The following is a 23,807-nucleotide window of genomic DNA, read 5'->3' as shown; positions in this document are numbered from 1 at the left end:
CCTCAGACCAATCATGGGGGCGGGGGAGGAACCCCAGAACACTTCACTTTCCAAACACAAATGTGCCAGGTCCGTGTACTGACTTGCACACATTTAAACAGCAGGTATTTGACTGCAGAATAAACCACCTGGTATACAACTCTACTAATCATTCAAAAAAACAAACCACCAAAACCCACATTTCTGTAATAACACCTTTCTCCAACACAATACAACAAAACCAACCAGCAATGACAAAGATCTTCCTCAAAAGCAGAGTAAGAAACATGCTGTTTGTGTAACTTGTGTAACTAGCAGCACCTTGAATAATTAGAGCTTTATAAAACTTACGCACTGAGGGATTAACATTATTTACCCTTTTCCAGCTCTCACCCCCCCCTTCCTTTTCCCTCCAGCATTCACACCTGTCTCTTTACCAGGCGTGGAGTAGTAGAGAAAAGAAAATGAGCTACACCCTAACTGGCGAGGGCTGCCAGGAGGAGCAGGGAAAGGCAAGAAAGAGGGGCCATGGTACAAACCAACCAAAGCAGCCAGACTTCATCGCATACAACATAAAAATTCCCCCCTCGTTTGAAATACCTACGATGGTTATCAGCTCCAACTGCTATTTTCTTCCATTTTTTCTCTACCACCTTCTGAATTTACTTCTATCCCTGTCGGTAGGCACAGTGCCAGAAGGGCTCACTACAGGGTCGTACAAAAAACAATTACCTAGTTATGCGCCTCAGAACTCATTCTCTAAATGTCACAAACTCCACTGTTTCTGTTCTCACATCGGTATTAAACAGCAAACAGGAGGCAAGGATCTGAACTGTTACGTGATACCAGTTAATTATTGACAGTGCTCAAGAAATTATTTCTTACCATTTCTTACTAGCTCCTTATTAAAAGCACTTGCTTCACAGTAGCTTCTTCCTTGTGAAATGGGAACTGTCTTCATATCACCTGCCCTGCAGGCATCAGTACTACTTAGTAGCGTCATAGTTATAACATGGATCAGTTCTTTAACTATTGTCCTTGTACAGTGTGGCCCACTGACCAACCCATTGGAAGGGAAAAAGAAGGGTTTTAAGTGACAAGCAAGTTCGTTCCAGTCAGAGACACAGTCCTGGTCATCTTTACAGCCATAAATTAGTTCCCCATTCTGCAAATGAGAAAAAAAAAAAGATTTGGGCACTTCCTGAAATCCAGTTATTCATACTTAGTTAATCAAAGCATCAGATTTAATATTTTAAGACACATAGCACAGAAAAGTGGATTAGTTTAACAGTCTGCACGCAAATACACACATTCCCAGCCTCTTACAAATTTGCCCTCTTAAGTTTAATCAGACACCACAGGTAACCACCTTTGAATCAGGACCAAAAAGCCCATTTAAATCAAGTGCTACTTTCCCAACTTCATCAACTGTAAGTAATCACAACAATAAAAGTGAACTGATACTTAGAATATTTTCCTATTGCTTCTTTCTGAATAATATCAATAGTGAAAAAGCACCATGTGAAACAACCTTCTTTGAAAAGCCAGACTGGAAAACAGAAGGCTATAAAAAGGGACAGAAAAGTTGTGATAGTTACCTGTACTAACAGAATAAATAAAATAGGACAGTTCATACAAGTTTAAGTAACTCAAATAGCTGGTTTAATACTGGAAATAAGTTGTAAAGAATCGTACTTCCTAGAATTAATCTGAAAACCTGCATAAGCCATCAGTTACTGCTTTATATTTTTCCTATATTAATGCCATAGAACACGTCACTTTTTACTTCCTCAGTGAGGCACGCTGTGCATTTGGCCTGCACGAATACTGACTGTAACAGTAATTTAAAAAAAATATATATTTGCAGCAACATGCAAAGTTCTCAATCTTCTTCCTCCTGAAGAAGCACATAAAGTTTTATAACTTTGGTCATCTTTAAAAGTCCTTTTCTATTAGTTGTTCCCTGGCAATTCTTTCAGACTAATTAGTTTTGGGAAACTATTACTTTCCTGTCCTAACTTGAAATCTACCTGAGAATTTTCCTGTTTTCTTCTTTTGGTGGAGTCCAATAGTGACGGTGCTAATCAAGTAGGTTTGAAGGAGGATCTTGACTGTTCAGATGCTGAAGTCAAATTGTTTAAAATCCAAGGCAAGAAAAGCAAGCAGAGAGATTTGATTGTTTACCTTAAATATTTTCAAGTTGTTCTGTGCCTCCTGTAATAAGCTCTTCAAAGCAAAGTGCATTCTCTGTTTATTTCTAGTGGGGAAAAAAAAAATAATCCAAGAATGTTTTATCACAGGCTTTAGATGTTTACAGCCCTGCCCGGAGGGTTCTGCGGAATCAGAACCGAGCACCTGAAGCGAACACACCCATTAAGTGTGTTACTGGTGCTGAAGTCACTGCAAAGACAGAGTGACTACTCGCAAATGGAACTTCTAATCTGAGTAAACTACACAGCTCTCAGGTTTAATGTTATGTAGCAAAAGGCACTGGCACACTAATAAGCGACTCTGATTCCTGAAATAGGTGTAATGAGGTATATGGCACCAGAAATAGTCACTGTCAAAGTCAAGACAAGCAGACACTGATCATCCTTAACACTACAGTGAAAATCAAAGTCATCTGAGAGAAATCTGTAACACAAATTTTTTGGCAAAACCACAGAATCAAGTTCTTCCTTACCCTGAGAAGAGATCCAACGGGCAATATTTACTTGGTCGCTTCCATTTTCCGTTCGCTACCTGTTGAAAACCCACACCACTGCTGTTAATCACTCTTACTGGAATAACTACTCTGTTAATAGTCAGCTGTGTGGCACTAATATCCTCTCTTCAAAAGTCCCGTGACATTTAAAACCCTTTGAATGTAAAATGCATGACTACTATGGCTCTTCCTAGTCATATTTAGCTCAAGTCACTCAAAAGGTCACATTAAAGGCACAGTTACACCATTTCAGACACAGAATGGACATTAGTCAAATGAATTCCGGGTGTGATACACGCTGTTACAAGTTACGGAATCCACCGTGCATCCGGTGAGCTGTTCTTGAAAGGAAATTTGACATCAGTGTTCACCCAATCAACAGCATTAATAGTTCTCAAAGGCTAATATTGTATTTGTTTGCTTCCAGCTTCCCACAGAACTTGTTCCCTCTCTCACTAAAGAGATTCACACCCAGCAACTCAGATGCATATCTTTAGTCATACCAGGGATTTAAGCAAGTTTCAACAGGAAAGCATGACTGGAATAGCAAATAAAGTACCGTACAGTCAAAGGAAAGCAGGATGACTTAGAAAAATAAAGTTTACCTTTAGATGCTGATGCATACAGTAACGACACACCTTGTGCTTTATCTCCTGTGAAACATGGCTGGAAAAAGGAATGAAGCCACACTTTGGCTAAAATAAACAAACAAACAAAGATTATATTTATAAATGTATTTCTTTATAGAAATAGAAGGGCACACAATATGCAAATCTTCCCAATTATAGGAAAATAAGATTTTTAAAAAGTCACTATCCAACACTTGAAAGCTGTATATTATTCCCAATTATTTTAGTGTCCTCACTTAAGAAAGAAGGACACACTAAGCTGCCGTGGCCTACAAAAAATCCTCGTAATACCTGGGAATTTCCCAAGTTTTGAAAGATCAGGAACCAGAAAAGGGAGGGGGGTATTTCACCCTATGGGTCACAGTGAAAGCGGTGAGCTCTGCCTTATCCCACTGCTGCACTCCTTGGAAACTGCTCTGGTCACTATGTACTTAAAAAAATGCAAACAAAACCCCCCAAAGGATCTTCTCCTAGTCAGTACCTTAATCTCTATGCAGAGGATTGGCCGGTGTTCCACGAAACGATAGGTCTGCAGCCTGGTAAGATTAGGAAGGCACATTGCGTAACCACTGAGAGTGTCCATATCTTTATCACAGCGAGACTCTGAGGAGAACAACAAATAAAAACCAACACAGACAAGAAAATCAGGTGCGTGGATGTTTATTTTACTCTGTAGTTACCTCGTTCACCAGACGGGGGGGGTGGGAACAAACTTAGAAAGGACACAGTTCAGCAGGCTTTAGCCAATTATGCACTTGCATAAATTTGCCCTCCCCATTATCAAAACCCTTTATTCCGTTTCCTCAAAACCGCCACGAGCACACAGAGAGTCTCCAGAGCTGCTCTGAGTGGCCGGCTGCCAGCTCTGCCCAAGAGAGAGAGAGGCCTGAAGCAGCAAGGGAACACCTTCAATTGCCTGACAAGGGGTAAAGAGCCTTACTCCTGCATTCAAAAATGCCATCTCATGTTTGCTTACTGAAACTGCGTGAACTACCCCGAACTACCACCTCTCGGTCAAGAGCAACCTGTGAAAACTGGCAGGAATATCATAAACTGTTCAGGAAAAAGTGTAAATCTAAACAGAACCTGCAAGTGGCTTCGCTCAACCCCTCAGTCTGTACGTGGTCTCCTCCTAGCTGCTCGTGTTTACATCAAAATAATAAAGAGGTGAAAAGGACCATGGAAAGAACAAAAGTGAGCTTCCCTCTCAAGCTCACAACTTAGAGTAAGAATTTCCTCTGCTAAAAACCACTTTTAAAAAAAGCGTTTTTTAATATAGTCCGGATTAACAATCCTGAGAAGAAACAAAGTAGCAAAATGGTTTCAAATTAAGACACCTTATGTAGATAAAGCCTTTAAATATCCTCCCTCCACAGGCATCCTTTGGGACAGACAAAGGTCTGCTAGATTTTAATTCAAATTTAACAAGAACATACACTCCTAGATTTTCAAGTATCTGTGTTCCTCTAGGGAGACATTCAGAACACATATGTTCTGTTATAGTTTCCATTGCTAAGAAAAATGTCCACTCTGAAAAATATATTGCAACTGAAATAAAAAATAATCTCAGAAACTGAAGCCTCATTAGGCATCAGCCTGCAATTACATGCTGTACTTCACTAGGATGAGCAAGAAACCACCTTCTTTCTCCAACAAAATGCTGCGGTTTGTTTTCTTTTTCTAAACTTAAACAAAAGTACATCCACATTCAGCTGAAAGCCACTGGCCAAATCAGACAGACCCAGAAATCTGAAGTATTAGAGAAGTTCCTTTGTAAGTTAGACAGGCTTATGTGAAAGGTAATATTAAAGGAAATTCTTTCCTCAAGGTTTAAAAAAAATTCCTGCTAAAAATGAAGAGTGAGATTTGCTGTTGTAAAGCACTCGGACAGCTCCTCACAACCACATTTCTTCCTCTGATGAAATCCCCAGGAGCTGCAGACACACAAAATCTAGCTTTAAGAAATAAAACTAAATTCTATCATTCCCTTCTACCACAGCATCACTGATTTTGTTACTTTCCTTGCTGGTTTCTGGTACTGTGGAACTGTTTCTCAAAAAGGTAAGGAGAAGTCTGCAATGGAGTGTCCTGTGCTCATTATATGTAAATTAATTCAATTTTTTCCTGGATCAAAGGCATCCAAAGTTCTGGCTACAGTAGTCTGATTTAATACCACAAGGTATGTTGCTAAAGCAGAAACAAGAACATTTGAGAACAGAAGATGGAACAAACCATGAGGGACATCTTCTCTTTGCCCATTTTAGGCTCACACCTCACTGTACTTTTAGCCATACTGAAGAATGATGCACCCAAGTGTTGCTAAGAACCACAGAATGGTTTGGGTTGGAAGGGACCTTAAAGCTCATCTAGTCCCATCCCCCTGCCATGGGCAGGGACACCTTCCACCAGCCCAGGTTGCTCAAAGCCCCGTCCAACCTGGCCTTGAACCCTTCCAGGGTCGGGGCAGCCACAGCTGCTCTGGGCAACCTGTGCCAGTGTCTCTCCACCCTCACAGTAAAGAATTCTTCCTTACATCTAACCTAAATCTACCCTCTTTCAGTTTAAAGGCGTTACCCCTTGTCCTATCCCTATACCCCCTGATAAAGAGTCCCTCCCCCCTTTCCTGTAGCCCCTTTAAGTACTGGGAGGCTGCTCTGAGGTCTCCCTGGAGACTTCTCCAGGCTGAACACCCCCAACTCTCTCAGCCTGTCCTCACAGGGGAGGTGCTCCAGCCCCCTGAGCATCTTTGTGGCCTCCTCTGGACCTGCTTGAGCAGGTCTGTGCCCTTCTGATGTTGGTGCCCCCAGAGCTGGACACAGCACTGCAGGGGGGGTCTCTCAAGAGCAGAGTAGAGGGGGACAATCCCCTCCCTCGACCTGCTGGCCACACTTCTCTTGATGCAGCCCGGGACACGGTTGGCTTTCTGGGCTGCAAGTGCACACTGGTGGCTCATGGTCAGTTTTCCATCCACTATTACCCCCAAGTCCTCCTCCTCATGGCTGCTCTCAATCCACTCCTCGCCCAGCCTGGATTTGTGCTTGGGATTGCCCTGACCCATGTGCAGGACCTTGCACTTGGCCTTGTTGAACTCCATGAGGTTCACATGGTCCCACCTCTCCAGCCTGTCCAGGTCCCTCTGAATGGCACATCCCTGCCCTCCAGCGTGTCGCCCGCACCACACAGCTTGGTGTTGTTGGCTCAGTCCCACTGGCCACGTCACCAACAAAGATGTTAAACAGTGCCAGTCCCAATCCTGACCCCTGAGGAACGGCGCTCGTCACTGCTCTCCACTTGGACATGGAGCCATTGACTGTAACTCTTTGAGTGAGACCATTGAGCCAATTCCTTATCCACCAAGTGGTCCATCCATCAAACCCATGTCTCTCCAATTTAGAGACACAAGGGTGTCGTGTGGGACAGTGTCAAATGCTTTGCACAAGTCCAGGTAGATGAAATGACGACACCAAATTCTGTGGCACTCCACACTGAATGCATCAGAGATTGCCAAGCTTCGAGTCTTGCAGCATGTTCCAAAAGGTTGCACAAGGTCAGTGCACCCTTCCCTCGCACACTTGTCCCCTTCAATCCCCACCCTGTCCAAGGGGCCTAGAAAAATGTACTAGCACTTCATCTCTGGATAGGGACCCCAGAGCACCGTGCAAGAGCTGGCAGAAATCAAGCACAGCCCATATCCCAGAGATGCTCGTTAAACTTTAAGGCAGCACAGGCTGTAACGCTGCCACCCCTCGCAATGACACGTGCCCGGCTATCAGGGAAGCGACGTGACAAGCTGGACCATGAAGTGGCACACTGCTCCAGTGCTGACTTGTAAGATGTGAGAGGCTTAGCCCCAAGTGAAACACTAACACTGAAAACAAGAGAATTTAGCGTGGAGTTTCTGAAACTATCTTCCTTCCAAAGCTCTGCTGCACAGGCCAGGAGAAGAAACTGATGGAACTGAAACAATTATTTCAGGACACATCTTCCACCTCCTCACTGACCCTTGTAAAGGACTTCACAGCAAGGTGAAAGCTTATTCAAGAATTAACACACACAGGCTTACAGGGGATCCCTTTCCCCGATTTGATGAAACTAATATCGGATGCAACTTTCAATTCTAGAACACACGCATTTTTTCAAACAAATTTTCAACTTGTCACTGTCTGAATATTAAAAAGCTTCCTCGTTTTCTGAGGTATGATGCTTTTTTACTTTATAATAAAGCAAAATGCTCTACAGCTTGAGGAAGGCCCCCCTTTTAGTGCTATCCCTGGCACTTACCTGGCCTCTCTGGCTGAATTTTTAAACAGAGCTGTCTTACGAAGTCTAAAGGCAGTTGAATGATTTCCTAATAAAAGAAAAAGAAAACATATTTCAACACAAAAATTAATATCCAGTTTGAGGATGTTAAAACAAAATACTGAAGTTCAGTAGATGTTAACAGAGGCATACTAGACTGCACAGACAGCAGCTTCTCCCACTGATTAACTAATATTAATCATTCATAACAAGACCTGTACCTGCAATCACGCACAATACTTACTCTGCTATGAAAACCAAGACCTAATTTAAATAAATGCACAAGAAAGAGCATTTTCAGTGGAAGTTTAATGTGCATGAAGAAACCTGCATCATTTTGTCCTTTTCACAAATGAAAAAGTCCCATTTCACCCTGTCCCGTGTCTCACATCCCACCCTTCCAAGGCAGAACCATGTCACTCAAGTTCCAGGAAAAGCTGTAACTTTTCCACTCCGGTATCTGAGGTTCAGTTAACCAGATCTGGCTGCCCTGAAGAACAGGGTGAGCCACAAGGAAAAAGGGTACCTCTGACTGCACAGAAACCTACACACTTCACATGAACCAGATCTCTCCCCTTGTTTTGCAGTTAGTCTAGAAATCTCTCTCATACCTCTCGCCTTATACAGAGCAAAGACGTGGTCACTCTTCTCGTTATTTCCTTGAAATAATCACCTCATCAGCACAGAGCAGGACCTCTGGTCTGATCCAAATGCTCCTTGTGTGTGTGTGTATCTTACTCAGGAATATCTGCAAACCCTATAAATTCCTTTACTGCCATTCAGTGGTCCCCAGAACACTTCAGTGTTTACAATGCATAAGCCATTTATTTTAAGACACTTACCCCGTGGTGAACATAGTTCTCCCCAAAGAACTGCTTCATGACATGTTTTCCAAAGTCTACGATGTTTTGCAGATGGTGTAGTATTTCCTCTGAAGTCTGGAAGACAGAACCATGGTAATTTAACTATGAAATAATGATAAACAACACTCAAGAACACATACTAGTGAATGACTTAGCAAAGTAGCTTAATTGCTCTACTGAGTTTGGTGCACGCTGAAATTAAACAGACACACGAAACGTGTGCTACCTTTGCTTCCCTACTGCTGCCTGAGAGGTTGGGATAACCAGGAAAACAGTCAGAAGAGACGATTCTTCTTCTTAAGTTTCAGGGTAAAAAGAACAGAGGAAATTAAAAAGGAGGAAGAGGGGGAGATGACTCAAGATCTACTCTGTCTTTGACTGTCACTCTTATAACAGCTCAAAGAACTCGAATAGTCAGAAGAGATGCACAGCACCGCTTCTTACCAACAGGAGAAGTGCAGGAGAGGCTCTGAGCGTTATAAAATACATCACCTGCAGATGTGGAAGAGAATGGCTGCAAAGACTGAGCCACATCACAAACCTCTGAAGGAACTGGTACAGATTTTGCCATCTCTCCTAAATCCTGCCCCAGACAATGGGAAGTCTTACTATAATGTCATCCTCCATTAATTCTATGTTATGTGTCTGTAAGGAAACACCAAAGTTCTTCTACAAGACAAAAATGCCAAGCTAGATGGAAATGAAGCTAAATGAGTACTGGAAGCAGGACAGCACCATGAGCACAGTCTGACTTTAACAGACTTCTGCTCATTAAAGAGGCAGCAGAGCAGCTTTACAACACCATTATCCCATTCCCAGCACTCCAGCACACTCTGGTTCTCTGCACAGTATTTTATTGTTACGATAAGACAATCTCCAAGCTCCTGTGTCCTTTTGTAACACAAAGCTTTTCTGGAAAAACACTACTTCGCCTACCACTGTACACTATAAAGCACTGAACCACATAGATTTACTCTTGGGATGAAGTAACAGTGGAGGAAGAGAAAGGGCAAAACTCATGTCCAAGTTAGAAAATCAAAGAGGAAAAAGAACATGAGGAGGAAAAAAAAAAAAAAAAAAAAGAGTAAGAGAAAATAAAATGCTAGAGGACAACATTCAGATAATGACAAAGTCTAGAGAAAGGAGGAAAGACCACATCTAACCCAAATTAAAAATGTTTATAGGTAAAAGGAAATTGTCACTAACCAGGCAATCTTACTAACTTTGTTTTATAATATCATCACAATAGGCAGATTTTTTTTCCCCACCAGAAGGGTTTGTTACCTAATGAACTTACACAAGTTGTGTGGGACTAAGGAAGATTAGTTTGTGACACAGGTCTGCTAAGACTACCTTAGCAAGTTTAATATTCTTCCTCTAGGATTCATTTTCCAGACTGAAGCAGCAATACACAATACTGCAACATGCAATAATGCTTTATGCAACATGCAATAATGCTTTACAGAAAGGTTACTACAGTACTACACGTCACCACACACTTCCTTCAGTAACATCCTGTACTACAGTTACTTCAGTACGCAAAGCACTAACCAAAAAACCCAGTCCTTTGCAGCAAGTAGGAAAAACACAATATTTCCAAAGCACTTACACAGCATTTCCATCATTCTATAAAGGTCAGTACAGCACTTATCCTTTAAAATGCTTGGCATATTGTATGTGGAGTTGTTTCTCAGAATGGCTCTCCCTGAATCCTTTTAAGAGAGCCAAAATAAGCTTGGAGTCCCTTCACAACAGGCAATCTTCCACTGCTTGAGTCTTAGAACAAAACACACACTATAATGCTCGAATAACTTTCTCAATTGCAGTCATCTGGTCTGAAGAAGTGTATTTAAGAAAAAATAATTAATGGGCAACAAGATGTGCGAGCAGGCCACCCACATGGGTATGCAAAAGGCTATTTCACAGCAGCGTTGCTCAATCTGCGCTTCCCAGGAAGGCCAGTGCCCCCATCACTAGTGCTGAACACGCCAAGATCCATCAGAGGGGGCTGCCCGAGCTCCCTCCCTTCGCCCTCAGAGGGCAGAGGCCACCACCACCGGGAAAGCCCTGCTCCCCGCCCCTCTGCTCTGCCCCCAGCAGCCTGCAAACACCCTGTACCAGTTTCCCTTCCGTTTCATTTGTTCCAGGCCAGGGAAGAAGTAGTTGTTTTGCAGAGGGGAAACCACCCGGCAATTTAAAACATCAACAGGTACAGTATCTTCCTCTCCTGATGAAGTGGGAAACCACAATTCTGAGCAATACTATATAGCAAAAACTTCAGTTTATATACAGCTTTCTGCCCTTTTAATGACAACATAACCTTTTCCTTAACTTACCCGAATTCCAAACAGTGAGAAGGAATGTTACATCTCATGGTGAGAAGGAATGTACAGTAACAGAAATCTCAGCTAATTTTCACTTACAGATTATTCTGACCAGGTTTGCTGATGTACACAGTACCCACAGCCTTTTTTTTTTTTTTTTAAAAACACATACAAATATATGTATAGGTATACACACATACATATTGGGAAATAAGCGTTTCAGAAAATTTGGACATTCACTGCTACTACTACAAGGAAAGACTCATCAGTTAAAAAGATCAATGCAACTTTAAAATTATATATCAAGCTTTTAAGAGCAAAACCTCCTTTTAAGAGCAAGTATATTTGATATACTCCAAACAAAAAACAACTAACAGGCTACTGGAGGCTACCTCTGAACATTAAAAAAACACTAAGATGAAAAGCTTTTGAAGGCCCATCCTTACTGCCAGCTCAGTTAGCAAAACACTAAAACTCATCAAATAGGGTATATACAATAAAAAGGTAAAAAATTCATTCATGCACAAGATTAAGATACTAAAATTATCAGTATGCAATTAAAATCTTTCCAGAAGGCCTGACATTTAACTTTCTCCTCAAGAAATGCAAACCCTAGTTACATTATTATTTTTCATTAGAACAATGAATTGTAACAATAACATTACAATTTGCAATAACCCCACCTTGTTTAACTACTAGATTATCTAGTCCCAAATCCATAACCAAACAGTAGAAATACAAAGCAGCATCCAGACTCCTTTACCTTTCCCAAAGGAGTTAAGCAGAAGAGACTGAGACGCATTTGTCCACATCCCAATTTCAGTACGCATTTTACTTATTTTGCTTTAACTGCTACTTTCAGAGTTGTTTATATTGGATGAGCTACAACGTCATGCACAGATATATAACACTTTATATCCTAAATCATCTTGTACTGGTCAGGAATACAGATTACACCTAAAAAACATTTTCTCCTCTACAGCTGTCATGTTGCTATGTCCAGATTTGTCCCAAAACTGGTTCTCCAGGACTTGTTTATAGATCTGAAGATAAAATATTTAGTCTTCCGTTCTGCTCCAAGAAAAAGCGATCCTTTAAAGAATTCAATCACCAGAATAAATGTATTCAAATTACGTAATCTTCTATTCAGAGGGCAAAGCCAAAAGGAATTGCATACCACAAACTCCACACAATCCCAATACAAGGCAAATGCAGAACACTGGACCTGGCCACAATCCAGCTCTCCTCAAAATGTAACAGGGGAGTTTGCTCTGGTAGTGTGCACTTATCAATCCGGAGCGTGAACTCAGAGAGACACTGTTTAAAACGCTTTCAGAGGAACGCTCTGCCACTGCCTGCATCCACAAACAGCCTTTTTGGTGTTACAATAGTAAGAAGAGAAGTGTGTCTGTCTGAGGCAACTCAGACTGGAAGTTTTGTTCAGTTTCTAAAAAATCAAACTCTTGGTGCTTCATCAGCTACAGCCCACAGGAATACCTACTGCAATCTATCTCTCTGCTTGGTAAGACTCCGAGCAATTTTACTAGTCTGATTAAGCAATGAAAAAAACCATTCAAGATCCTGACCAGTGTTCAACTATTAACAGAACATCACGCCCAGGAGATTTTTCTTCTTGTGTTTTGCTATCCCAATCCAAAAAACCGTATGCATGCCAAAGCAGTCCACAGAAGTATTATCAGCTCCAACGCCATGGTGGGTAACTGTGAAATGTCACTTCCTGCCTTCCTTTGTGACTTCAGCATACTTTGTCAAATTTTTAAAAACAACTACTATGCAACAATGTCTTTGGACTTTTTAAAAAAAAAAAAAAAAGAAAAAAGCTGGCACTCAGTGTTTTTTATTCTTAAATAAATGGCAATAGACTGACTTTTTACCTTAACTTGTGGTCTAATTCTCCCCTGCTGTATTAAAAATTGAGATAGGCACTGTCTTCCTTTCTTCCCATCCACTGGGTTCTTCCTTCTTCTCCTAAAACATCTAAACATTATTATCTTGGACTACTAAAGAAGCACAGGGTATATTTTTGAAATCCTGCCACTATAAGTAGATCAAAAACTTACTTGAATCACACTGGTTTTACCAGGCTTTTTTTCAAGTAAAACAGTAGCAGAAAGGCCATCAGATAACTCATACATACACTGTGTTTATGGGTTTTACCTTCCTCTGCTTTCCTCTGATCTACTTTAGAAACTTCTGCCCTTTTGTCCCTTGTTAAACTGAATGCATTTCACATTCATCTTCCTGATTTAAAGGAAAACGCCCTTCCTATACATTTACTTTACATTCATCCTTGCTTCTTTTTTCCAAAATGAAGCATTTCCCCTACCAGCTCTCAGTATAGCCATAATGCTTTTTAGGTTCCTTTCTCATCAGAACAGTCTGTCACTGAACCTTACAAAGCTGTGGCTCAGGAGCTCTTCCCTGTACCTCCCGGGTAACACACCCTAAAGACTACTCACGAGGTTGAGGAAATAGCAGAATTTGAGCTCCTGCCTCTTGGGCTCTTTTTTTTTTTTTTTCCTTGAAGCACTATGTTGATACTTCATTATTACCCTCCACCTTTGGTTCCTGATGATTTTTCAATCCCTGTTAAAGCAATTCAAACTAAATCACTCCAGTTCCTTCTCAAGCAGAAAAACCTTCTGCCAGAGTCCAAAAAAACAGCAGACTGTGTCCTGCCATGTTCTTCTCGCAACAGACAGCACACTAAAATCACTCGCTGCAAAGGCTATTCTGTGAATATTTCATATTTTTTCCCCAATCCCATGGCTTTTTAGCTACTGAATAGGTAGTCAACAGCAGACCTTTATCGTGACACCACTCCTGTGCTGTTCCTCTTCTGCCCCACCCAGCAACAGTCAATCAAACTGTCACTTCTTCCTCAACATCCCCTCTCTCTCCTGCGTTGATATGCAACATTAATGCATTCTCAGTTACCAGCTATCCTTATACAAAGCCGTACCTTCTACACATTGCAGCCTTACAATCTGTCCCGCACAAAGGTCTTGGTATCAGCAGTCACGTAATCTTAGTAACGCAAGAGGACCTCAAATTTCCTCCTGTTGCCAGAATGCCTGAAACACAGGCACATTTCATAACACTCCCTTATTCTTACTCCTATCAGTCACAGTTCTGTCATGGGTTTCCTGTTTCTCCTCAGACCAGTTATTAGCTTACCTGGGGGCTTTTATCAACAGTGCATGTGGAATCTTACCTTATTCTGGTTTGGGGGGGACTTCAAAAACCGCAGCACCACACAGCGCTAAAAAAGACAGGAAAGAATATGGTTTCATTAGCATTTAAGTACATTACAATTTCTGAACAGCACAATTGTCTGATTCCCCAATCTACCTCATCTGAGAAATTAAGTAAAAACAACAACCTAGGCATTTTAGGTGGTTATTTCACTCAACTTGAAATCAAATACATCCCTGTCTGTTCCCAGATTTGCTATCACTTTAAGAAGGCAGCCACTCTGCACTTCCAGTCACCAAGTATAATAGGGGAAATACTCCCTTAGCTTATAGCACTGCTCTGAAGGTCTGGTAACACACAGTATCAAACAAACAAATAGAAAAACACCCTACCATTTTTGTGCCAAAGGCCTCTGGGAAAAAAATAAATGGAAGACCCACTTGGATACCATCTGCTTACAGTATCAGCACAGCATTACAAAACATTAAGGAGACACTTATCAGTTACCAGCAGTAGCTACAGAACTCTACTTATAAACACCAAGATCTGCTACTTCTGAACTTCCAAAAAGTAAATATATAACACAGGGACAAATGCAGCAGGTTTAACAAATATTTTACCTTTAAAAAAAATTTACTCATTTTTGTCATTTTTACAGTTTCTATCAAATTTTATAACAATTCAAAAACCTTCATATTTTCAAAGTACACAAATTCTAAAAACATCCTCAGCCTTTGAGTTCAGATAAAAATATTTTGTAAATTACTTAAGTAAATCAGGCCTTTCTCCCTAGGCCTATTAAGGCAGTTGTCCTCATTCACACAAGTCACCTGAAGTATCTTTCTCTCAATAAAACCTTGCTGAAATTAACCATTACACTTGGTAAATAGACTTTTTATATTAAAATCAAATTTTGACATAGTATTAATGAACCTGCAGCCTTACTAGGCAAGGCAACACATAGCCCTGACTCACATTGTCAGTCTAAATATCTCATCCTCAAGACATTTACTCCCATTGAGGTACTTCAGCCTATTCAGGTAAAATGTGGATAAAAATTGGGCACCAGAGTGGGAGAGACAAATGGCTGTCTTCTGGAGTTACCTCTCAGTCGCTCAGTGTCTCCACTTGGACCTTTTCTAGACACACTGAAAAGGATTACATTCTATTTAAAGCACTACTAAAAAAAGTACTAACACTCAGATTCCCTGACAAAAATAATGCAGACAAAATGTCATAGTTACACTTCATGTTTATAGAATTTAAACTTTTTCCCTACCAAATGACTTGCCATTAAAAGATCTCCCATAACACGACAGCACATTCCATATTTCATACATTCCATATTTCAGGGCTGAAAGCTGTCTCTGGACAGTGCTGAGTGGGAGAGAACTGCAGTTATCTTTGATTACTAACATGTAGAGAAAGAGCAGGAGGAGAAAAGCAAAACAGACAACAATATGTAATCCAAAATACTAACAAATCAAGATCCAGATTCAGACATTGCTAGTGAAACCCAGAAACAGCCCTTTCAATATCTAAAAAGTCTCAAGCCAGCATCTCATAGTTCACCCACATCTGGAAAACACTCTCAGGTAAAAAGATACTTTGGTGAATTTTGATTCAACTTGTCCTGCAAGATCTAAACAGCATGAGTGTCACAACAACTAGATAAACTGAACACTCATTATAATCACCTGGATTTGACAGATTGTTGGGTGACACTTGCTCTTTTTCTCCCACTATGACCTACATGTGGATAACAGAGGTCAGGTCTGATGAGCCTGTACGCTCCATGTATGCAGTATGTTATTTTTACAGTGTTTCAGCTGTTTGGATCCCCCGCTTTAAATATTCCTAAGCAAGTGGATCAGTGACAGAGTGATCTGACCATCACTTCTAATCAATTCAGAAACTTGATTCCGTAGTATTTCAAGGGTGTTGTAGATAAATATCTATTAATCAGTTCCCAGCCAACAAGCTTCCAACCACTGCTCTGGAAAATCCAATTGCTCTCACAGGACTCACTAGAGTATTCATTCATTACCAAATCATTTCTGAAGAGGCGTGCTAGGATAAAATGACCAAAACTATATATGATAAAGAGGAACACACCGCTTGTCTAAAGATGTCAAAAGGGAACAGAGCAAAGTTCAAACAAAACTTTTCAGTCACAGAGGCACTTCAACCAGTCAGCCGCACTATGCCTTAGTAAGGCTATTATTAGATGACCAGAGTAAAAAAAAAATAAAACCAAAACATAAAAACCCCACAAAACACTTTTTTCTTTTTTGGAGGGAGTTTTCAGCAAGCTCCATCCCTTTGTGCAATTCAATACACAGTTATACAAAAACACTGCCACAGCACAAAGGTTAACCCATCACATGTCAAAGATGCCAACTGCTTCAGAATTATTACAACTTAAAATATTGGCCCACATTTTTCATGCTATTGCATTACTGATTCACTTAACTGATTCTTTACTTGGAAATATTGTGGGCAGTTGTTGCCATGAGGCTTTTGTCACTTATCTTAAATGCTTTAGATTTTTTTTATATTTACAGATTGAACACCAAAGATGTAACGTGCTTATCTGCCTGCAAAAGAATGGCCCAAATCCAGAAGAGAACAGATTTCTTAAGAGGTTGTCACTACTTCTTTAGCACTTGGAGAATCAGATCAACTAGGTCTTAACGCTCCCTAAGTTTCATTCTCTACATACACCTCTGTAAGCCCTTCCACTTCCATCAATGCACTAGTACTACCAAAGTGCTAACTGGATAATAGTCCCATACAGTAAAAAAGATGAAAAAAAAACAGACGGCAAAATCAAGCAGAGGCAAAAAAAGAAACAATACATGGGGGTAGGCAAAGGTAACACATGAAACGTTAAGAGGCTTCACATCTTTTGAAGCAGGACAAGCTAGAAAAAGAGTGAATTCAAAGGAAGAATTCTGTCTACAATTTTTTTTTAAATCCTGCAGCCCTTTCTCTGCAAGTATGTTCAGTATCCAGTTAGTGACAAAAGACTATTAAAAAACCCCAAACTATCAGAATATCAAACATGACTGCTCCTATTCTCCAAGTAAAGAATTTAAGTGCGACTCTCACATGAGAGCACAGCAGTTTGATAACAGGTAACAAACAACTCTCTTGCTGGCATCCAGGACCATACAAGGGCTACAACAAAACCATTTCCAATTGTTATGGACAACTCAAAACAAACAATAGCAACAAGGATACTGAAACTTGTGTCTCCCAAAACACATCAGTGACTCGGCTGCCGAGATGATGTAATCAAGAGCCTATGTTCTGGAGAAGCACTACCTCAAGCCACAGCCTTTTGAGACTCCAGCCTTAAGCTTATGGTCCCACCAAGAAAGGCAAACACTTCTTTAGCACCCCATCATGAAACAGGTGTTTGGGTTAAATCATAACTGAAAGTTAATGGTTGCCAATAAGGAGACAAGAAGCTGAGGGAGGGGCTGCAAAAACGTACACAAAGAAATCACTGGCATCACAGAAACACGGATGTGTACTCACACAACTCCTGCCCTAATCTATCTGGGGAAAAAACAGTTTGCTGGTCTTGGGCCCCAAGAGGTTATCTGCAAGAATTTTTCTTCTCCAAAAAAGTTACTACAGCTATTATTTTAATCTTACTTAGTGAAATCCAAACCCAAAGTAATCCTTGCTAGTTAGGCCAAAATACAACTGGCATCAATCCAGGTACTTCGGATTAGACAGTAGCATCATGAAACCAGGATAAAAGCTTACATCTATTTCTTTACAGCTTGATGGTTGATATCGGCCTTATATTTTCCAAAAATGTCTTCTAAACTTCACTGTCCTAAGAGAAAGCTACCATGCAGACCTCCTGAACTGGAGAGTTTTCAGAAGTTAAACACAATTGGGGCAACTCTATAGTCTTGATAGTGTTCCCCTTCAGAGAAAAACCTCATTTGCACCACTGAGGTTTTTTCCAGTTTCCGTCTCTTGCTAAATTATTAACTAAATCTGTGTAAGTGAAATCTGCCAGTGAAAGAAACAGGAAAATTTGTATAAAAACAAGCTCAAATGCTAATAAAATTATTAAGAAGTACAGAAAGATGTGCATTTTCCTTCTGCTGTTACCACCTCAACTCACATGGTTTTAAAAAAAGTTTCTGTACGGAAATATGAAGAATTAGCCTGTCCAAACAAAGCCTGGGAAACATCACTTCAGCTTCTGCTTTCCCAAATAAGTAGGTTCACGTCATTTGTTATTACTCTATTATTATTCTAAACAGCATGCATTAACTGTTTTCATCTAGAGGCAAAGCGTTACTCTAACACCTAGTTCTGCAACTGCCCAGCATAACTAGAAAAGATTCTTATCTAGTTGATTACCAGCTTGTGTTCACATACGCAAGATCCACTGGTAGAAACCAAGGCACTCTGGAAAGCAACTTTTTAAGTCCCAGAAGGAAATTCACCCCTCCTCCCACATCAGTCACCTCCCTCACTCCACAGAGTCTCATAAATTCTAGTATCTAAAACCTCACCAGTATTTTTGTAAGCACTATATGCAATGTTACATCACAAAGTTACCTACCTGTCTACTATACTCTGTCGTCAGTATGTTTATTTTGAAAAGGCATGTGACATACATGCAGAACAAGAAAACTCACATTTGTTTTAAAGTTGCCTATATAAAAGTCACGAGCTTCCAATTGTAAATGTTGGGGGGGGAACACTCTCAAAGACTGCTAACAAATCCTTCCCTACAATTATTACTATACTATTTGTTGCAACCGATTACACACACCACCACCAACTTCTACCTAAGGAGATACAGATATGAAGTCAACTACTTAGAGAGAATGGTGCCTGTAAAGGCTCCTGAATTTCTTTATACAGTAAAAACTGGTTGTTTAATTCATTGCCTTTTGCTGAATCTAAAGTGCTATCAAGAATGTGCCAAATGCAGCTCTAAGTGTGCCAAAACTTCTACCACCACTGTAGTTATTCAAGGCAACCTAATCTTCGCGGATTTACGACAGCGCACAGCAATGACACCTACAAAAAGTGCATTCTATCTAAATTTCAATCAAAGGGAGGGAGAGGGGTTAAATTACACTAAACTGCTCTTCAGGCCCTCTTGAAAGCAGTCATATGCAAATACTAATTAATGACAGTTTCAATAGTACTAAATATGAACTACGGAACTATTTTGCTGATATTTAGCTCTTTCTGCAGTAGCACATTGGAGCTGCATGCAGTGTATGCCAACTAAAAATATTATTCTGACATTTTTTTATTCCAAATTTACATTCCACAACTCCTTCAATAGTAGGAACTCTAGTTTGAGGGATTTAAACAGAAAGCAATGTTCTTCTATTCAGAAAATACAATTTCTGGGAAGGAGGCAAATGGACAAAGAGGTGTCATCTTCACATCTCAGAAAAGACAGCTGCACAGAGGAGAGTTCCTTCTTCTGAAAACTAATAAAACTCAGTAAAAAGATGCCCACCACGCTGCCCAGGCACTTCAGTCAAAGCTTACCTTTATGATACTCAACACAAGGCATTTTTAAAGGTCTCCTCATCCAGGCTGTCTGCATCCAGGGTGTCAGTGCAATGTGGAGGGATGTGGGAAGGAAAACAAACGAAGCACTGGACAAATTTGCAGCTTTGAATGAAGTACACATAGTAACATTGTATACAAGTGTTGTTTTCCAACTCAGTTTTGTTCTGCATAAGGTGGATAAGATCACACAAAACAAAGTGAGGAAAGCTACATTTCCTGCCAGTATGGAGGAAGTTTAGCAATTGCTCACACAAAGTGCAAGGAGGCATTCAAAAATTGGAACAATACTATTTTATTTAGCACAGGAGTCCCTTAAGAACAATCTATCTCTTTATGTGAATAAAGAATTTCTGGCATAGCACCTGGCTTGACACCATTCAGTACGTTAAACAGTAATTTGGAAGCAAACACCACCATGATACTTGTTTTCTTCATCACAGAGCTCACGGCTTGCATCAGACTTCAGGTACTTATTCCGCTTTTTTTCCTGTTTGGTTATGATCTAGGTTCCCACGATATTTAAGCACTAACTCGGGTTTCACTTTACAGCTAAGCTTTGTATAATCTTGCAATATGCAGATGGTACCAATTCCAAGAGAATTTTATTATTGCACTAGCCGTGACTGAGAAGGAAATGTTTGCCCTTCAGCTAAGCCACCTAATCACAGTACCTGAAACGATATCAGGTGATACACCCACTGGTACTAAGCAGAAACACATACCGGAGAGAGAACAGAACGAATAAATCTAGTGATGCCCAGCCCTCAGCATACACTGCTACAGTCTGGGTAACATGGTAGATGGCCCTGACATCCTAGCTGTTAAAAACAAGCATGAAAAAACCCCTGGTCCTTAACAGTTAACAGTATCAAAGCCCTCATCCATCTGGCAAACAGGGGAGTTACACCAACAAGAACATGAAAACATGTACTAAGCTTCCTTCCTTTAAACTGCTCTAAACCTCCACCTACCAGCAACATACACTTTCCAGCATTAAGCTGCCTAGTCAGCTGCGGTTATGTTGGGGAAACAAGGTGTTTCAGGAAAACATTAACAGGGAGGGAAGAAAATAAAAAGTCAAAACAATAAGAAGGATTAGAACAAAGTAATAAAATGAAGAGTTGGAACAAATTAGTAATTCCAAGCATCCTGAACGCCTCAGCTGGAAGAAACCTAAGCAAATCTTGGGCAACTGTTCAATCGAATGCAGTGTCTCTGCTCCTTCTTGAGCAAAACCAGGAGGCCAGAACATGGTTATTGTGCATCTCAGAAATAACACACTGAGGCAAAGAAAACAGCCACTGAAAGGTTGGAAGGGAGGAAAGAACCAAAGGAGTGACTAAAATAGGCTATTAGGCTGACCACTCCTTATGGGTCAGCTTATGGGTCGGCCAGGTTACTTTCACCAAAGCAACCAACCCACCACTGCTGTCAACCGGGGGAAGATACGTGTACAGCACAGAAAAGACAAAGCGTAGTCTTAGGAACTCCACCATCACTGCATTTCCCAAACACTTGTAGCAGACAAAATAAATGATTTTTGGATAATGACTTGATCTCATCAACTGCAAAAAGAAACTCATTGGAGTCTGAGCTAGCACAGAACCCAAACAGAAAAAAACAAGACTGTTTTTAATAAAGGATAACTACCTCCTGAGCTTATCTGCAAAACCGGGACTCGTTTTACATTTTCATTGCATATAGCCTTCCGCATTCTGGAAAGTCACTCAAAAAAAAGAAAAAAAAACAAATAGGCATAAAGCAGATTTGAATTTCCAAAGAAAGTCATCAGAAGTCAAGTCTGTTCCAGCACTCTAATATTAGAAAAATAAGACGACACCTGAAAAAAAGTATTCTGGGGGGATTAAGAGGAGAGTGGCGTTGCTGCTGCTATGGTTGAAGATCACTGTCATATCAGACCTAAGATTCGCAGTGTTTCTGTCTCTCATCTCCTTCCACACACATGCTACATTTTCTCAACTGCATCTACAGAACCTAAGGCACTAATATGGTAAGAAAAGTTTTAATTGCTGCCTTTCTGCTCCTTCTCCTCTCAACATTCTGCCCTGCTACCCAGTGCCACCTTCCCTTTCACTTTATGGAAGATACTACTAAACTGCTCTGCATTCAGAGCATCCTTTCAGTGCAGAAACCTGGTAAAGCCAAGGAAGAAGTAAATTTAAGTGCACTAGTGCAATATGGAATTGAAATCCCAACACGGAATTAAAATTCTGTATAGATGTTGACTTAAGCTGTTGACTTTTTTTCGGGTCAAATAAAGTTTTGCAGCTAATCCACAGAACTGGAAGTGCTTCCAACTATTAATTCTTCGTTTACAATAAAAGCTTTGTAGATTGTACTCAAGTAGAGTTAGTCCAATTAGTTATGACACCTACAATTGCAGTTATACCAGTTTAGCCAAAGAACCAAATACAAACAGATACAAAACTATCTCCCTTTTTTTTTTCCAGTGACCATAGATGCGTATTTAAATGTCAGTTAATCAAGGTTAACACAAGGAAACACAGTTTCATACAGGTGCCACAAAGGGTCCTGAATTCCAACGCAAACGGGGGATCTGTCCTGTTCCTAAAAACTTAATTGTTGTTTACAGCAAGGCGGACATCTCTTCCTTTCTTTTACACCGATGACACACCCTGATCACATACTTGCTTTTCAACTGGTTTTTATAGCTGCTTGCTTCAGTAAATTTAGGCAGAAGCTCATCTACTTGCTTACAATAAATAAATATTTTTTAAAAATTAAAAAGCAATTACAACTAGAAAGAAGGAACAAAGCAATATATTATGCTTAGTCATCAATCTGTTCTCTTGTCCTCCTACTAAGCAAGCAAAGGGTGTGCAGGTATGGGTTTTTTGCTAGACAATGTTTAGATATGTGTACCCTCAAAAGAACACAATGCTGGAGAAACCAGGTCAAAGAAATGCCCTAAAACCTAGCAAAAAACCAGAAGAAGTTTTAAAGGCCCTTAAACCCCATTAAAGTTCATGCTGGGAACTCAGCCCAGCTCACATTTAAGTTTTGCTTCCTCCAGAAAATTCTATAGAATCAGAAGCAAAACTTCTCTCTCTGTTACATCACATACCCTTGGTAAATCTTTTGGATACATCCAGAGCATGAAATCCATCAGAAATAAGAATTAGCATAGGTTTGAAATTTAAACAGAAGAATCTCCTCAATGATACAAAAACATTTAAGTTCAAGTCTTACCAAAACTATGCCTTTCCAATTAGTCTAAAAAGATTCAATAAATACAAGTTGCATCTTACACCTTTTCTGATAATGTCTTACTGTGAAAGAACTGAGACACCAACCATAACTTGGGCCATATTTTAAATCAAAACAATATTCAGAGAAGGCCATTGTTAATAAGCTACTGTATTTATACCCACAAGGAACAGTGACTAGTTTTTCAGTATTTTTCCCCTACCTGAAGACTCTTTAGTGCAGGAATCAGCAATATGTTCTCTATTTCCTTGAAATTGAGACATTCATAGATGTTAATTCACTATTCCACAGACATTAAGGAAAAAAAACCAAAAAAACAGAACACAACTGAACAAAAAAACAGAACACAACTGAACAAATTCACTTTATTGTCAGGGATCTGGAATTTCTCAGGAACAACTTGGAAGTTTGGGGGCCAATGCTTGACTTACACTAATTTCAATAGGACAAAATAGATTCAGCCAACTCCACATAGAAAAACAATGGAGGAAGAAACAAGACATACAGGTTTTTGAACTCATACAAAATGACATCATCAGAAAAAGAGCCTTAAGGAGATTCTCTCAACAAGACAGCAATTAATGATCAGCATCGCTCCCTTTCTGCCAAACAAGACCAAATAGGAAAACTGCAGCTAGCTAGTAATTCTGATCATAAGCTTTTCACTCTTTCAGCAAAAAACGCTGTGTCTAAACATACTATCTTGTTAATGGTCCTCTCTCAAAGTAAGTTTATTACGACAAAGTTCTCAGTAAGAATAATTTGTCGTTATTCTTAAAAACAAACCAACCAACCAACCACAGGAAAACTATTTCATTTTGCAAAAGCAGTATTAGGAACAATTATCTAGCCTGATTTGACACAAAGCACCCCCTCATAAGTAGAATTACTTTATTTCAAAAACGAAAACCATCTCCCCCATATGCAGAACGTGTCTCTATGCACACACTTTGCAGCCATCATAATGCAGCTGCCA

At 40.1% G+C, this 23,807-nt stretch overlaps 1 protein-coding gene across 5 annotated transcripts in view; it reads right to left on the bottom strand.

The window, feature by feature from the left end:
* Nucleotides 1-23,807, bottom strand: part of IPPK (inositol-pentakisphosphate 2-kinase) — a 49,784-nt gene that overhangs the window by 6,718 nt on the left and 19,259 nt on the right. For 4 of the 5 annotated variants that reach the window (XM_074836583.1, XM_074836582.1, XM_074836581.1 and 1 more), the window contains 8 exons: nt 14,034-14,081; nt 8,454-8,549; nt 7,594-7,660; nt 3,794-3,915; nt 3,289-3,378; nt 2,663-2,721; nt 2,164-2,236; nt 865-1,144 (listed from right to left, as the gene is read on the bottom strand). In XM_074836583.1, the coding sequence (XP_074692684.1) occupies nt 865-1,144; nt 2,164-2,236; nt 2,663-2,721; nt 3,289-3,378; nt 3,794-3,915; nt 7,594-7,660; nt 8,454-8,549; nt 14,034-14,081 (835 nt within the window). Of the gene's footprint in view, nt 1-864; nt 1,145-2,163; nt 2,237-2,662; nt 2,722-3,288; nt 3,379-3,793; nt 3,916-7,593; nt 7,661-8,453; nt 8,550-14,033; nt 14,082-19,558; nt 22,451-23,807 lie in introns of those variants that run through there. The other variant, XM_074836584.1, reaches the window with a different exon arrangement.

This window comes from Strix aluco, chromosome 11 (genome assembly GCF_031877795.1).
Source record: "Strix aluco isolate bStrAlu1 chromosome 11, bStrAlu1.hap1, whole genome shotgun sequence".
NCBI classification, from domain to species: Eukaryota; Metazoa; Chordata; class Aves; order Strigiformes; family Strigidae; genus Strix; species Strix aluco.
The sequence above is the reverse complement of the archived record's forward strand: the minus strand, read 5'-3'. Positions and strand labels throughout refer to the sequence as shown.